Source organism: Phaethon aethereus (genome assembly GCF_964289735.1).
Source record: "Phaethon aethereus genome assembly, chromosome: 2".
NCBI lineage: Eukaryota > Metazoa > Chordata > Aves > Phaethontiformes > Phaethontidae > Phaethon > Phaethon aethereus.
Window position 1 is genome coordinate 154,817,383 of NC_138582.1, and position 17,131 is coordinate 154,834,513.

Consider the following 17,131-nt stretch of genomic DNA (forward strand, 5'->3'; position numbering starts at 1 on the left):
TTCACTTAAGCAAATGTAAAGGATTATGGAATTCGGCTGCTGTCTGCCATTTAGTTAATTCATTTCTTTCCAGAAGGACACAAAGTTGTTAAAGCAAGAACAGGAAATAATAGAAATGTTAGTTGATAGGAGGCAACTATTATTTTTTTTGTTTCCTGTGAGTAAACCCTTTTTCCACAGTAGTAGTCTTTTAATTCTTCTTTAATAGTCGGTTTCAATATATTTTCCCAAATGTGCTGGGACTGTTTGTATTTCATTCAAAACAAATTAGATCTTGGCATTTGATAGCAGTAGTCAAAGGAATATAATTAGCTTTGTTTTCTCTTTAGGAAGAAGACATGTTCAAACAAGATTAGTTGAACCAAGGGCCTCGTCACTGAACAGTGGAGACTGTTTCCTGTTGTTAACTCCACATTTCTGTTTCTTATGGGTAGGAGAGTTTGCAAATGTCATAGAAAAAGCAAAGGTTAGTACTAGTTGGGTTTTTTTGCTACTTATTTTTCAAACTGTCACAGTGTATGTCTCTGATGTAATTGAGCCTTGGTGCCAGTTATCTCAAAAAGTGGCATATAACTGATAGTCATTGACAGGTAGATATGCAGGATTCCTGTAAATGTGTTTTAGCCTGTGCACTGAATGAAAGCTGGCATAGGAGTGTGTAGGTTGTGAAGCTGCAAGAGAAAAGAGGATATCCTCAGGAAACAGATTTGCACTCAAACAAAAAATAGTCTGAATTGCAGGATGTCCTTTTTATTCCCATGTTCATTAAGATCAAGTCTTGTTTTAAGGCAAATGAAAGAACGAGTGTATTTCTGTAGCATTTTCTCTAGTGTCTGTTTATTTAGTGTGACAAATAACGATTTCTCCTGCTATTTGCTCTATTATATCCTATCTACTTTTGCCTTCTCCCTGAACAAGATATGCACGAATATTCCAAGGACTTAAGCAATCCTATTCAGATAACTGTTAATCTCTTAGGCTTCAGAACTTGCAACTTTAATTCAGACAAAGAGGGAGCTTGGCTGTAGAGCTTCTTATATACAGACTATAGAAGAAGGAATAAATACCCATACCCATGCAGCCAAAGACTTCTGGAAACTCCTTGGTGGACAGACAAACTACCAGTGTAAGCATTCTTACAGTTACAGTATCTGATATTTTATCACAGTAAAATAGTTGAGTTGATTCTCTTTAGTAAAGATAGTTGGATGTTAAATTTTTTTATTATTTTTGACAATCCTTTCCTTAAGCTGCTGGAAGTCCCGAAGAAGATGAAATGTATGAAGCTGCAATAATAGAAACAAATTGCATTTACCGCCTCGTAGAAGATAAACTCATTCCTGAGGATGACTACTGGGGAAAGGTGCCAAAATGCACCCTACTACAACCAAAAGAGGTATTGTGCCACTTACTGCTCCTGTGGTAAGTGCAGGAACATACAGCTAATAATGACTTTCAGTAACTGCAAATGCTTATGGAGAGGCTCACTAAAAATTGGGTCCTCTGTGTTTCTCAAAAGCTTCTGAACACTTTGCTGTCTAGAGTGTGCTGCAGGTCTCAAGAAATTAGATCATGTTATCTTTAAAGTGAAATACTGTTTTAGGAAGTGTAAATCTTTTTGTCAACAGTGGCTCACTCCAAAGTCATGAAGTGCAAAATGGTAGCACTTCAGAAAAACAAAGCAAAATAAAAACCTGTTTTCTCTTTCAAGTATTTTTATTTCTATCCTTGGCAGACTTTTCCCTTTCAAACAACCATTTCACCCATCTAAGTAGGAATGAGAGCAGATTTCCAAAATAAGGACACAATGCATTTTCTTTAAAGTATTCAAGTTGCTGCCTGTTTGCTGAGCCAGTTACCCGTGCGGTATGTTCTGTAAGCCCTCCACAGCTGCAGGACAAAGCATAGATCTAAATATCAGAGAAACACCATCTCCCACAGCATTCTTCTAGGGAAGCTGGCAGCTCATGGCTTAGACAAGTGTACTCTTCACTGGGTGAAAAACTGGCTGGACGGCTGAGCCTAGAGAGTTGTGGTGAATGAAGTTAAATCCAGTTGGCAGCCAGTTACAAGTGGTATTCCCCAGGGCTCAGTTTTGGGGCCAGTCTTGTTTAATACCTTTATTGATGATCTGGATGAGAGGATTGAGTGCTCCCTCAGTAAGTTTGCAGATGACACCAAGTTGGGTGGGAGTGCTGGTCTGCTCGAGGGCAGGAAGGCTCTACAGAGGGATCTGGACAGGCTGGATCGATGGGTTGAGGTCAATTTTATGAGGTTTAATAAGGCGAAGTGCTGGGTCCTGCTCCTTGGTCACAACAACCCCATGCAACGCTACAGGCTTGGGGAAGCGTGGCTGGAGAGCTGCCCACTGGAAAAGGACCTGGGGGTGCTGGTTGACAGCTGGCTGAACATGAGCCAGCAGTGTGCCCAGGTGGGCAAGAAGGCCAACAGCATCCTGGCCTGTGTCGGAAATAGTGTGGCCAGCAGGAGTAGGGAAGTGATTGTACCCCTGTACTCGGCACTGGTGAGGTCGCACCCCGAATCCTGTGTTCAGTTTTGGGCCCCTCACTACAAGAAGGATGTTGAGGTGCTGGAGCATGTCCAGAGAAGGGCAATGAAGCTGGTGAGGGGTCTGGAGAACAAGTCTTATGAGGAGCGGCTGAGGGAGCTGGGACTGTTTAGTCTGGAGAAGAGGAGGCTGAGGGGAGACCTTACTGCTCTCTACAACTATCTGAAAGGAGATTGTAGTGAGGTGGGTGTTGATCTCTTCTCCCAAGTAACAAGCAGCAGAACAAGAGGAAATGGCCTCAAGTTGCACCAGGGGAGGTTTAGATTGGATATTAGGAAAAATTTCTTTACTGAGAGAGTGGTCAAGCATTGGAACAGGCTTCCCAGGAAAGTGATGGAGTGATTATCACTGGAGGTGTTAAAAAAACGTGTAGACATGGCACTTTGGGACATGGTTTAGTGGGCATGGTGGTGTTGGGTTGACGGTTGGACTTGATGATCTTAGAGGCCTTTTCCAACCTTAATGATTCTATGAAAGCTGCTGTAACTGGACAGCAATCAGTCATGCAAGAGGATTGGGTTTTTAGTAATAAGAGCTCTCTAATCTGCTAGTGAGTTAGCTACCAGCTAAAGATACACCTCATAGCATTCCCTGTACTTGCTTCCAGTCATCCTCAACGAGATGTCACAGTGCAGACCACTGTCCTGGCCTTACTTGCACTGCAGGGCTAGTTGCTAGTGTCACTGCAGAAACTCAGATATTCGGAGGAGTTTGTGTTCAACGCACTGTCAGCTTGCAGCACTAGGAAACTGGAGGATCAGGGTATCACCTAACCTAATGATAGGTTGGTTTTTTTTGTTTTGGTTTGGTTTTTAGGTGCTGGTGTTTGATTTTGGCAGTGAGGTATATGTATGGCATGGAAAGGAAGTTACTTTAGCGCAAAGAAAAGTGGCATTTCAGCTGGCAAAACACCTGTGGAATGGCACCTTTGACTACTCCAATTGTGACATAAATCCTCTGGACCCAGGAGAATGCAATCCCCTCATACCCAGGTATCAAAACTCAAGTTTAGTCTCTTTGCAGAAACTTAGTTTTCTTGCCCTTATTTCACAGTGTTTAATTTGATTGTGTTTCTTTTGTTCCCTTGTACAGAAAGGGACAAGGACGCCCAGACTGGGCTGTGTTTGGCAGACTCACAGAACATAACGAGACCATACTGTTCAAAGAAAAATTTCTTGATTGGACAGAGCTGAAGAAGCTCAATGAGAAGAATTCTAGTGAATCCCTTCACCAGAAGGTGCATATAATAAGCATGCTAGGTATTTCAAACTAAATGACCTAGCTGGGACTGAAGCCAGGGAAACTTATTCTCAAGGATCCAGAGCACTTGCTTTATCTTGCGGGCTTTTACCTAGGGGTCAGAACATCACCACCTACAGTGAGCCCACAGAGTTGCTTTATATTAGTGCCAAGCAGCTCGATGAATACTGCCAAGGTGGCTTTGACAAAGCGTGATGAGAACGATGAGAAGATATTAAAGTACTGAAATATGCAGGAGTCAAACTGTTTGACTGGAACTGTTGGGTAAGAAGCAAAAAAGGTATGCTTACAGAAATTTCTTCTTTTTTTTTGACAGGAAGAATCCAGATCTGACTCTAAACCATATGATGTCATGCTAATGGTACCTGTGCCTCAAACAACTGTTGGCACAGTCTTGGATGGAATGAACATTGGCCGGGGCTATGGACTTGTAGAAGGAGAAGATGGGAGGCAGTTTGAAATTATCACTGCATCTGTGGATGTCTGGCATATCCTGGAATTCGATTATAGTAGACTGCCTAAGCAAAGCATAGGGCAGTTCCATGAGGGAGACACGTATGTGGTGAAGTGGAAGTACATGGTGAGCACTACAGGTTAGTGAGCAATTCCATTTCATCCTGCTTGAAACATGGAGAAGTGCAGCTAAAACTGCTGCTGTTAGTGGTGAGATCCAGACCTAGACTTCCTTGGATGTGAAACTGTTTTAAAGGTTAGAAATGCTAATTTAGCTTTTCTAGGCCATTAAGAAGTATAGCTTATTATTTTGTTTTGTTTAAAAGAGCATTAAAAAAACCAAGTTGTAGTTATTTTTCATACATCAGATGTAATACTGTCCATCTCTGCTTTTACCCAACAGTGGTCTTGTACGTGTTGACAGGACAGCTCATTAAGACAGAATTGTGCCCACAGCTTAACACCAAAATAACTAGACAGCTGGACTAATGACAGTGGTCTGAATGTCTTGCAAGAGAGGTAGGCTTAGCAACAAGGCAAGCCTTTGCTGGGTAATGGAGAACAGTAACAATGACAGGAAAAGCCCTTGCCAACTCATTGCCCTTGCTGTCCTTTTTGCTGTTTCTAGAAACCCTTTGCTATGGGTTTCAGTCTCAAGTGGAAAACTTTAGCAGTGTTCTGACAAAGAGCCTGAGACCAGCAGGTAAATGTTGAGCATCAGTCAGCTCAGTATGCTCGCTGGAACTCTCTTCTGGCACTAAGCTAAGAATAGGTGGCTTTTGTGGTAAGTGAAAGAGAAATAGTCTAAAAATTATTGTTCCAAATAGGAAAATATTAAAATTGGTTGAAAGCAGTATAACAGCTATACAGCTTCAGGCTTTTAGCCAAAATTTTAGGTGGGTCTTATTTGGGATCATTGAGTTCACATACTGACAAATCCAAGAAAAATAGAAAACCTTGTAAGTCTTGGGAGAAGTAGGTAACAGTAACACTGAACTGTAAACAGACTCCTAATCCAAATGGATGAAAATAGATTCCATCACTCCAAAACAGAATAAATTTTTATGTAGGTGACAGTACTTTTATGGGCTGAATGTACAGATAAGAGTGAAAACCATAAGTTTAAGAAGCGACTAGTGGTTTGAGTATTCTCAACTTGAAAAAAACAGGGTGCTTTCTCCTAACTTTTTCAGTTGGATGCTGCTCAGCACTGCTGAAATCAAGGCAGAAGTTTTAACATGTTTTTAAGAATCTGTTTTAAAGCTTTCTTTTTTTTTTTTTTTTAACTTTGATTTAATTGTATCTGTTTTTTCAGTATTCACTGGAAAGAGTGAAATATTCCATAACTGGTTATATTGTTGAACTTCCCTTGCTGTAAACATGATTTGCTAAATACTGATCCATAAACAACTAAATAGTGATCCTTTTTAAAAAAAAAAAAAAAGTTGCTGCTAACCCACCTTCTAGACCAACATGAAATACTGAGTTAATTTAAATAAATAAATAAATAAAGCTTACCTAGTCCTAACTTTTTTTATGACTGCAAAATACTGCTTTGGTGTTCTTTTGCTCTGTAGTTTTCCTTTCTAGTATCACTTTACCAAGAGAGATTTTTCTTTTATGCCTGTAGCTTTCTCAACTGTTGCTGTTTCCAGTATCGCTCAGCAGCCAGCTACTCTCCTGATGCCAAAGAACAATGTGTAATGTGGAAAATGAGCCATAATGCACTCTTCTGGTAACATGACTGGACATACCATTTCACATGCGAATTGGCTCAAGTGATGTCAGTTATTTTTCTCCAGATAGTACTGGTTCTTTCTGCATCTCTTTCTCCAGCCAACACAGGCATCTCTGCCTGTGGGCTTACATCCACCTAATGAGACAATGCCAACTTTGCATGGGGTTGTACTGGCTTGGAGACCTAATGTTCCTCCAATTAGACATTTTATCTTTCCTGTTCTGGACGGGATAGTGCTGAGCTGGCAGATGAGATTAAACCACGTGCTGTTTAAACCTATAGCCAGAGTACTTTCTTCAGCATGTGCTTTCTGTTTTGCAGTTGGAAGCAGGCAAAAAGGAGAGCAACAAGTAAGGGCTGTTGGAAAAGAGAAATGCGTGTATTTCTTTTGGCAAGGAAGGCACTCTACAGTGAGTGAGAAAGGGACATCGGCACTGATGACAGTGGAACTTGATGAAGAGAGGGGAGCACAGGTAAGCTTCCTGCAGACCTAGCTGGCAGACCTGGTAAACTTGCCTGCCCATGTAGCCATTAACGGTAAATGCGGATTATCTTTTTTGCCTCTTCTCTTTCTGTAAAGGTGTTCTTGCCAGTACAAATAGCCAGACCTCAAAATTACTTTTGGCTTTATTCCAACTTCCAGAGACACATAAGCTCCTTTATGGATTGTCATTCCCAAATCCCACTTATTAAGATGATATTTCAGAGCATGGCTGAAGAATGTCTTCTCTCCCTGCAGGAATAGGTGAAGCCCAGTTAAACAAATTTGTGCCTTCATTTCAAGTACATGTTCAGGTAACAGGACTGTCTTCCTAGTGCTGAGAACAGGAGAAGCACTTTCTGCCAGGTTAAGGCATGAAACTAAATTAGAAATTTTCAATCTGTTTACTCTGCAATTACATATTAGATTGCCTTGTTTTGCAGAGATTCTAGCAACTGCAGATTCAGCTAGTTTGAAGCTCAGACAGGCTAGCTTGCTTTGTCTTTAGGCAGAGTTGGTCTTTGCTGTGGCTTGACTGTTACCAGCATACAAGATGGGAGGTTTAAAGTTAGTTTCTGTACCTTGATAATGCTGAAATTAGTTTTTTAACAGCAGCATAGACGTGACCAGTAAGACAGGAGTTCATAGAGGAGATATGTAAATACACTTGACCCAGAGTGTGGGATTCTGTGCAACACAGCTATCATCTGTCTATAAAAATTCCATAATCAAAATGCAGTTCATTAAGAGCAAAGAACATGCATGTTGTCATATAAACCACCTTTACAGCAAATTTTGAACCTAATTCAGTTCCTACATTATCTCCATAATAGTTTCAAAGAACATCAGGCAAGATGGCCCAGTCCTGTAAAGAATTCAAATAATAGTTAAACTAATTTAAATTGAAGTTTATTTTGTATTTCTTATCCTCTGAAACTCTTTATTGTTGGATTCCAGCTAGAGGTTTCTTTTAATGTGCAGGTCACATATGAAACCCATTGCATGCTGATATATATGGTAATTTAAACAATAGTCAGCAGTTGTAAAGTAGAAGGAAAGCCATCTTTGTGGGTGGCCATAACTATATAATTTTTAATAATCCATAGAGACTAGTTTTTCTGAGTCTGTATACTTGTTTCATTTTTTTAATGAAGAGTGGTGCTTTCAATTTCCAGGTACAAGTGCTTCAAGGGAAAGAACCGCCATGCTTCCTGCAATGCTTCCAAGGAGGGATGATTGTGCATGCTGGAAGAAGGGAAGAGGAAGAAGAAAATGCACAAAGTAAATTACTGTTAGTTAAAAGCTTCTGCCCCAAAATCTTTTTTACCTATTGTGAAGGGCTTTGAATTCAGTTTCAACTACTGTACTCAGTAGAAAAGGGAAATGAATGCCATGAAACCCATGAGACAGCTTTGTAATGCTTTGTTTCAAGGTAGTTTATTTCTTCTTTGAGCATAGAATGGATTTTGTCACCCTAGAGCAAGCTGACTTTATTGTTTTCATATATATATAAATTGTTCTAGTTGTTTTTTAATTAAGCAAAGTGCCCATTTGCTTTAAAATACATTCTTTTCTACATAGTTTGGGCAAAAGAGTATTTTTATGAGCAGTTCTCCTGTTCCAAGGGGAACTCTAAGCTTTTGTTATCCATTCATTACTTTTTGCAACATATTCCTTGAATGCTGCAGTTGAAGTAGGAGAATTTCAATGCAAGTGTGGCTTGGATATGTTCCAGTTCGGATCTGATTGTGTCCTCTTGTGCCCAAGGTGCACAGGGGAAGAGGAGCTGAATAGAAGGACTACTGTATTTGTTCCCCCCCTCCTTTTTTTTTTCCCCTTGTATGAAACAGAGCAGAAACGTGACTCTTCTGCTGTGTTAAGCTCTTCAGCTGTTAATACTTGTACTCCTGTAGCAAGTTTTCAGAAGGCATCTTTTCTGCAACAGGGTTTCTCAAGTAGTGTTAGACAAACCTGATGCTTAGCTAGTTTATTCTGTGACAATGTAGGCATGAGATACATGAAATTCATCGAGTATGAGAACAGCTGTTCAGAGCAGAGGTCTTGAATTTTCAATCCCATGTGACTGTATAATACCGCTGCACTGTTCCTGTCTGCTCCAGGTGACTGGAGGCTATATTGCGTGCGAGGAGAAGTTCCCAATGAAGGAAACTTACTTGAAGTAGCATGTCACTGCAGCAGCCTGCGTTCCCGGACATCCATGATTGTCCTCAATATAAATAAAGCTCTTATCTACCTGTGGCATGGCTGCAAAGCACAATCTCACACCAAGGATGTAGGAAGAACAGCAGCCAATAAAATAAAAGAACAGTGAGTGTCTGACCTGTATTTTGGAGGTGTTTATGCAGGCTACCAATTTACTTAAAATAGTCTGGCTCAAAGAAAAGTTGAAATAAAGCTGTCCTCTGAGTACAACTACAGCATGTGCATGCTTGGTAAGGAGGAGGAATGATGGGTAGTGGATTTGGTGGAGTGGGGAAAACACATATTCTCTAATCACTTTCACTTAAGGTCAAATGCACTTATTCGTCGTACTGTACTAATTACAGTTGCAAAAAAACAGTCTCTTTCCATTTAGGGGGAGATGCTCAATGTCTGAATAGCAAACTAAATCCCAGCTGATAGGAGGATTAGAATCAAGCCTTGTGAATAAGGAAGAGGAAATTAATTTGGGCAAGCATGCGAAGAGGACAGCAGTAGTTACAAAAACAGGCAGTGAGAACCCCTACTGAGAGCTCATGTGAGCGTCTCCTCCACTCTGGGAATGGGGTCAGAAATGGTACAAGGATGGTTGCTGAAATTCCGTATCTTGGTTATTGATAATTTTTATCATAATTTTCAAAAAGCCTATGTTGACATGAAGTGTGCAACAAGCCTATAAGGTGCTTTTGGGTTCTAACAACGCAAGTGGCCAGCAGGTTTGTGTTAGCTGTGTTTGGGGCAGGAAAGCTGGGTTCAGTCTCTTTCTTTGTGTTTTGTAGATGTCCACTGGAGGCAGGGCTGCACAGCAGCAGCAAGGTGACGATTCATGAATGTGATGAAGGGTCAGAGCCCTTGGGATTCTGGGACGCATTAGGAAGGAGAGATCGAAAGGCCTATGACTGCATGTTGCAAGGTAGACCTGCATTCCCGGATTTGGCACTCACATTTTATTTTACTATGGTATTGTGAGATTTAAAGTAAAGCTTTTGAAGCACTTTTTGGTAGTTGAGATGATCCCTTCAGAGAGATGTTTTCAAAAATCTACTGACTTAGGTAATACTGTTCTAGTAGGAAAGTGCTGAAAAACCTAGTGTTTCATTTTGTTCTCTCCCCCTTCTGCAGCCCCTCTGTATTCATGCAGCACAGAACAACCATTAACACTGTTACCAACAGATTTTGCTTCCCTTCTGAAGGGATTTAGGAGGCAGTTCTGCACACATTCCTGTCCAGTCTTTGCGTTGAAACTGCCAACAAAGGTAGCAGGGGAATTGATTTACCAAGTGGAAAATTTGTCAGCTAAAAAGTAAATTCTTAGATGGACTTGCTTCACTTAAGCTGCAAAACGGCCAGTTATGAAATGGCTGATAGTAACTAGCCAGGATCAGATTCAGTGATGGCAGCCAGCCTTTTAGCTCAAGTTCTTCACAGCTGTTGCTAGTCCCCCAAGACATATGGTCATCTTTCTTTATTTTTCAAAAACCAAAGAATTTACAGTCACTCTAAAAGTTGATTGATTTATTTCTATTTTTCACATTAATGTCTGGCATTTTCTATTGGAAATCTTACTAATTTTTGTTCTTTAAAGATCCTGGAAAGTTTAATTTCACCCCTCGCCTGTTCAGCCTCAGTAGCTCATCAGGAGAATTCTCAGCCACTGAGTACGTTTACCCTTCAAGAGACCCTGCTGTCATCAATTCCATGCCATTCTTGCAAGAGGATCTTTACACTGCCCCACAGCCAGGTATATGCTTTGAAATACTTGAGTAACAAGAAAACAGATAACTGAATCCTGCATTGGGTAGTGATTCAGTAACTTGTAATCACTTCTCACTTGATTTATTGCAGGAAAATGTGTGCATGTGATGCTTATACAGCATTAAGCAATAACAGTAATTTTTCCATTATAAAGATGCTGAGAACTAACCAAACGTACATGTATCCCAAAAGCTTGCTATAAAAATACATTGTTTATATCGGAGAATCTGAGTTCAGCTGAGATTCAGCTGGATGAGTAACAAAAGGGATTGGCAAGCTTTGAAATGATCCTGTCCTGATGCTGACAAGCATGTAAGACTGGGGTTGTTTTGGGGATTCTGAGAATTGGGAAGTGGCTGACGATGGATTTGTTACTTTCGGCTGCGTAGCCCTGTTCCTTGTTGACAATCACCATGAAGTGTACCTGTGGCAAGGCTGGTGGCCTGTGGAAAACAAAATCGCTGGATCAGCTCGAATCAGGTGGGCTACAGACAGGAAATGCGCCATGGAGACAGTGCTCCAGTACTGCAAAGGTAACAGATTGTTGTGCCTGGCTGTTCCAAGTGTGTCATACCTTTCCATGCTTTACTGTCCCAAGCTGAAAGGTACTTAGGTGCTCCCCCAACGCTATTGATAAACATCACTGTATTTGAAGATACATCCTCCGCTCTTTCTTAGCAAACTATTTGTCTAGTAACGGCATTGTTCTCAAATTGTCAAGATACTTTGCTGACTCAGTTCTCGGAGGAAAGGCTTTATTTCTCTTCTGTGTCCCTACTGTGGGAGAATAGTTCAGACATTAGAACCCTGAAAGTGAATTCTGAGAACACAGCCTCTTAAACCTGAATGCTTTCTGTCTAGCTCCTCTCAGATTAAGCTTCTGTGTATCAAAGACTGTATGAAGACAGTGTTTGCTGATGTAACTGGGGTTTGATTTAGTGGGGGAGGTGGAAAGAATTTGAAGATGGAGAACAAGTCTCACATGGAAACAGGTGGCCATTGGAAATGCTGAAGCACAGAGCCTCTGTGCTTGTCTCTACAAGACAGAGTTATTGCCACTCAGGGTGCAGTGATTAAAGCTGCAAATTGATATACACTGACTAGAATATTTTCTGCCCTAGTAGAGTTTACTTGAGGCACCATAATGCTTTCCTCTCACTTCGTCTAAGGTAATGTGAGGCTGGGAACAGACCTTGCATCTTCTGATGGAGGATGAATAAAGAAAGGTATGGGGTTACCATCCAGGAGAGAGACATGTTCTGTTAGTTCAGAGCAGTTTCCCACTGTGAATAAGCCACTAGGACTTAACTGGTGCAAACTATGTCCTCTTGCGAGGAAAGCCTGATTGCTTATAGACCTTCAGACCTCATGATGCCACTGATTTTTTTCTGTAGCAAATAAATGTTACAACTTGTAACACAGATGGTGGTAACTGCCATCTTCTCCCATAGACATTTGTATATTGGAAGAGTGAAAGCGGTATCCTTGTTGCATTCCACCTTTATGAAGATAAGACAATGTCTCCTTCCCAATCTGCAGGTCGGCTAGGAATAGGAGCAAGTATTGTGTTTGTACTTAGTTGTCACTGAGGGGAGATGGTAACACCCAACAGGAGACAGCTGAAAACCAGTACTGGAGACACTGAAACATGACCTTTATCGGACCGTTACTGCTTTATGTGGTTCATCTTCTGGTGTCCCTGGCACTGTTCTGCCAAAGGGCAGCATTCATTTAGGAATGGGGTGCTAAAGACAGGGCAGTAATTGGAAGAGTCTTTAGCAATGACTGCTGAATTCCTGAAGAGGACAGTTACTTGTTCTCCACCACCCCAACCCCCAGTTTTTGCAAGTCAGAAGGAGCGATAAGATGCATTTCTTTTAAATCATTTCATACGATGCATTTCACAGCAGAAGTGCATGTCAGCATAGAGGAACAGAGCTCCATGCAATGAAGTGCCCAGAGTTGCTCAGCAGGCTAGTGAGAAAGATGGAAGTAAGATCCCAGTCTCAGTGTTCCTGATGCAGTGCTGTAATCTTCTGGTAACGAAAATCATGTTTTCTGGCCCCAGCAGAGATGGAATCAGATACATATGCTGAGGTTTGGATACTGTACCAGATTTCTTGAACTTCATCGAGTTTGATGATGAGAAAAGGGATTAATACCTTCTGCACTGGATTGAATTTGCTGCATCCAAGTTTGATGCACAGTGGAAAGCTCTTCAGTGACTCCTCAGGGGTCTGAGGTTTAGCATATGTATAATAGGACAAGTGTTTTTGCTGGGTACTCACTTCTTTACCTCTGGCGATGACTTTGCAGCAGTTGTGACTTTCATCCTCTTTACCATGGGATTCTCAAGAGCTTTGGGCTGTGTGGTTGGATAGATACAGAGCAAGTTTGTTACTGTTAAGGACCGATTCTACTTGTACTATTTCTATGCTAAAGCTGATGTGAACTTTAGCAGGTTTCTACTGTTTAAACTATGCTGTTCTGGTGGTCTGTCACTTTCACGATCTGGGATTCTGTCAACCACTTCAAAATTTCATTGCATCAAGCTGTCAGGGCTGACTAGCTCTTATGTGTTGTTGCTTAGGAAGGTGGAGAAATTGAATTTTAGGAGATATCGATGCTGCTGCAGAATGTAGTTGAGTGATCAGAAGTATTAAAACACTTTTCATTTTTCTCCCTCCATTTCTTTCTTTTATCTATGTCCCTCTCCCCCTTTGCCCCCTTTTTTTTTTTTTTTTTTTTCCTTTTCCTGGCTCGCAGTTTTTAACTACATGATGGTATGAAAGAGATTGATTAGCAACTCTGGATATCCTTTGAATATACCTATCAGTTCTCCTTGTGCATAAATCTTATTTAACTTGTCAAAATGTCTTGGAAGTTTATCTGGGGTTTTATCTGATAAATCAGCAGTCTGGAGAGCTGAGCTGCAGACCGCTAGGAGAAGGAAGAATCTGGTTTGCCCTTCAGTGATTCTTAGGGAGGAGATCAGCTTGTGCTGAGGGCAGAGTTCATGCAATGAAAATGTTTCTCCACTTACATACAAATTCATCTTACCTGTACTGGAAGATTAGCAAATGCCACTCTCCTTTTATTTCTTAGCTGCATTACTGAGAGTGGAGCAGTGCAACTAGAGCAGATTCACACATTTTTAAAATGCAAAGTGTTCAAGTGCTTGTTGAATCGTTCCTGGCAGAATGAATTAATAAACCACAGTGAAAATATGTCGAAGAGAAGACTTAAAATCAAGTATTCAAATGATAAATCTCCTGTCTAAATTGTAGTTAAAGCACTCACATTGTAATACGTTTATGTAAGACTACTCCACAGAGCTTTTATCTCTAGTATTCAGAGTTTCATGTGAACATATTCTCTCTAATCCATTTGCTCCCAACATCTGATGTAAAGCCAAACCTGTAATGCTCAGGTTTTGCAAAGCTAATGGAAGGATGACGTACAGCCAGGCTCTCTGTTTGCGCTCAGCACAGGTGTTGCCTCTGTTCCCTGAGGTGCTCCTCAGCAATGGGGAGGAAGGGACTGTGTTCTTTTAGACCCTACTGCCTGACGGCCCACACACATCAAGTGCAGGCAGGGGCTACAGTAAAAAACAGGGTCTTCCGTAATGGATTTATACACTCTGGAAGAAATCTTAGTGTATTAAAGATGCTTTGAGATTGAATGTAGGGAATAACAGGATTTTGCAAGAAGCAGTTCTTTGGGAAGCTACAGTCCTCAGAAGTGAGGTGGTGTCACGTTGCTCTGTTAGTTTTACCTGATTCTGGACTTTGCAACATCTTCAGCTTTTCCATTGCCTGTCTGGAAGAAAGATTTGATTAGACTGAGTTGTTTGAATCCAAGTAGGATGAAGGTACAATGTTTTTTTTTTAATAATAGCTACTCCTAGTCCCTGACTGCCTGTCTACCTCTTTCCAATAACATTTGGAGTTTATCAGTGTTTTGAATCCTTGTGGAATGAAATCATTCAACCATCAGGTCCTTTTTTTCACCAGTACTTGGCATAATGACTTTAACCACTTAATGTGATACAGCATCACGACTAGGCAGGGTTACATCCATGTCCTATATAGTGTGCACACATACATGTTTTAAAGAAGCAGGACTGTCTTTGAAAATCATCAGTAATTATCATCCAGCTATTGGAGTACTACTTTTAACTTTCAGATCCCATTCCTTTGATTTTGTAATAACAAAGTTATTGTATTAGACCTCAGTATCCCAAGTTAACAGTTTAAACATTCTTACTTAAGCCTCTGAGCTTAAGCTTTATTTGCTACTGGCAGGACACTTCTGCTGAGCATACCAGAAGGTTTCATTTACCTGAATTTGGCTAATTTCAGACTGTCACACTCTGCTTACTCTATTCTAACTGTATTTTAGTAAGGTAAGAAATACATCGGGTTAGGAAGTAACTGGGGGGGATTTCCAGTATACATGGTTTGATCTTTGCGGTCAGATACACTTAAAGGCAGATTTAAGAATACTGATAAACAGGTTTAAAGGTGCCATACGACATTAAAAAAACAGCCTGGTGAAATTTATTCCCACTGCCTTAAATTACTTCAGCTTTTCAGGAAAGAATCAATTAACATGCTTATGAGGTAGCTTTGGATAGTGGGTGATGTTGCAAAATATGGTACCATTTGTAATTTATCTTTTTTTTTTTTTTTTTGACTATTTTTAGGAAAAAATGTAAAGAAGCCCCCAAAATCCTATCTGATTCATGCTGGCCTAGAGCCTCTGACCTTCACTAATATGTTCCCAAGTTGGGAACACAGGGAAGACATCGCAGAGATCACAGAAATGGTAAATCTTTTCATTGCACAGACTGTTTGCTATTGCTAGTAATTGTGTCTTTTGTTGTCAGTAACATTGCTTACTTTGCTGTCAAGTCCCAAAATCCAGAGAATGAACTTAAAAATTACAGTTCAGTAGTGTGCACAGGAAAAAAATAACAACATAGCTAAATTCTGCCAGGAGTGTGACTATCAGAGGCATTCCTGGTTGTTTTTTCATGTAACTTCTCATACTCTTTTTTTGTTAAGAACAGGAGGAGAGTGTTACCTGAATCATCTTTTAAAGAGGTGTGCTAGACTTTAGCAGAACAACCGTTTCAATCATGTGAAACAGACAGCAACATGCAGTTCCGGTCTGTCCTGCAGGCTCAAAGTGTAGGGGAGCAAAATGCCCCGCGAAGGATCAGCTCCAGAGCTCCAGCATGGACTTCCCCACTTGGGAAGCAAAGTCACAGCCAAATTACACATGACTGCCTTAAAAGCCTTCAGTGAAGTGGCAAATGACATTTTCTGCTTTGTAAGTCTTCTGCAGCTATCCTTAGTGGAAAACGGTGGCTTTATGCCTAAACACAGAGTTCAGCCTTCAACTGAGATTCTGAGAGTACAGGATGTCCTTCTACTAAGGGCAGACGTTTCTTCAGCTGCGAAGTTGTCATAGGGCAGGGCTGTCGGCCTATGTGCAGACCTGAATGTATAGCTCTGTGCTCCGTGAGCCAGGCAGCGCAGGCTGATCCCATGACACCTGCAAACTGCAATGGGAGCAGTTGATGGTTTCAGCATTGTGATCCTGTTCTCTGTTTTCCTTTTCTCCCTGCAGGATGCTGATGTTTCTAATCAGATAATCCTTGTAGAGGACGTGCTGGCCAAGCTGTGTAAAACAGTGTATCCACTAGCAGATCTCTTAGCTAGGCCTCTACCTGAGGGAGTTGATCCACTGAAACTTGAAATTTATCTTTCAGATGAGGACTTTGGGGTAAGGAGAGAACAACATGTGCACTGTTACTCTGTGCATGTGTGCCTAACTGTGCTGTGAAGTCATTTGACAGTTTTGCTACTTACAAATGTTTTTACTAATGGCATATACTCTCGTTTTAAATGCAGGTGGCATTAGAGATGACGAGAGAAGAGTATAATGCACTGCCATCTTGGAAGCAGGTTAATCTGAAGAAGGCAAAAGGACTTTTCTAAGTTGTGTTTATTGGAGTGAGCACTGAAGGGATGTCTGTTTTCACTTTCTATGCCCTTTAGAAGAATTGTACCCCACATTTGCAAAATAAATAGAAATAATCTGAAGTTATTAGTGACTACCTATCTGGAGGTGTGTAATATCATAAAAGGCCAAGAGAACTCTTTGGAAATGGAATTTGGTTTTGACTGTTAAAGGTAATGTGTTTAAGTTCTGCTCTCCTATGCACTTAAACAGTAGTTTCTTGAGCTACTGCTGCAGGTGTCCTTTGACTATATACAATACTTGCCATTTTTGTTTTTGAAGAAGTTCTCTTTGTAAAGTGTTATTTTGTTAGTTTGTGGATTACAAAGAATTTATATTTATATAAACACATAGAACAAGTATGTATTTAACAATGCAATATATATTCACTTTCAAGACTTTCATGTCAAAACTACAGAAAAGTAGCTGGATGGCAGTTGCTTGTACTGAATTAGCTATACCACCAATATGTATCTCTTGCGCATTCTGAAAAGTTTATCTTGCAATAGTTAATGAATTGTTCTCAGTGCTGCTTCAGGTGCTAAACTGAACAAAGCGTTTGTATTTATAGCATGGATTTCTTGAGAAACTATGCGAATCAACCTTTATACTTTATTATCCAAAAATG

General features: G+C 40.6%; 1 protein-coding gene across 1 annotated transcript in view; it reads left to right on the plus strand.

Moving 5' to 3' along the window:
* Positions 1–16,481, plus strand: part of SVIL (supervillin) — a gene marked incomplete at its 3' end in the record, with an annotated part of 74,323 nt that extends 57,842 nt beyond the window's left edge. The window contains exons 27-41 of the mRNA XM_081996294.1: positions 330–466; positions 979–1,126; positions 1,251–1,396; positions 3,386–3,561; positions 3,662–3,806; positions 4,146–4,422; positions 6,342–6,493; positions 7,677–7,782; positions 8,622–8,829; positions 9,501–9,634; positions 10,307–10,462; positions 10,866–11,009; positions 15,182–15,303; positions 16,111–16,266; positions 16,395–16,481. Coding sequence (XP_081852420.1) covers positions 330–466; positions 979–1,126; positions 1,251–1,396; positions 3,386–3,561; positions 3,662–3,806; positions 4,146–4,422; positions 6,342–6,493; positions 7,677–7,782; positions 8,622–8,829; positions 9,501–9,634; positions 10,307–10,462; positions 10,866–11,009; positions 15,182–15,303; positions 16,111–16,266; positions 16,395–16,481 — 2,294 coding nt within the window. The remainder of the gene's footprint in view (positions 1–329; positions 467–978; positions 1,127–1,250; positions 1,397–3,385; positions 3,562–3,661; positions 3,807–4,145; positions 4,423–6,341; positions 6,494–7,676; positions 7,783–8,621; positions 8,830–9,500; positions 9,635–10,306; positions 10,463–10,865; positions 11,010–15,181; positions 15,304–16,110; positions 16,267–16,394) is intronic.
* Between the last annotated feature and the right edge of the window lie 650 nt (positions 16,482–17,131).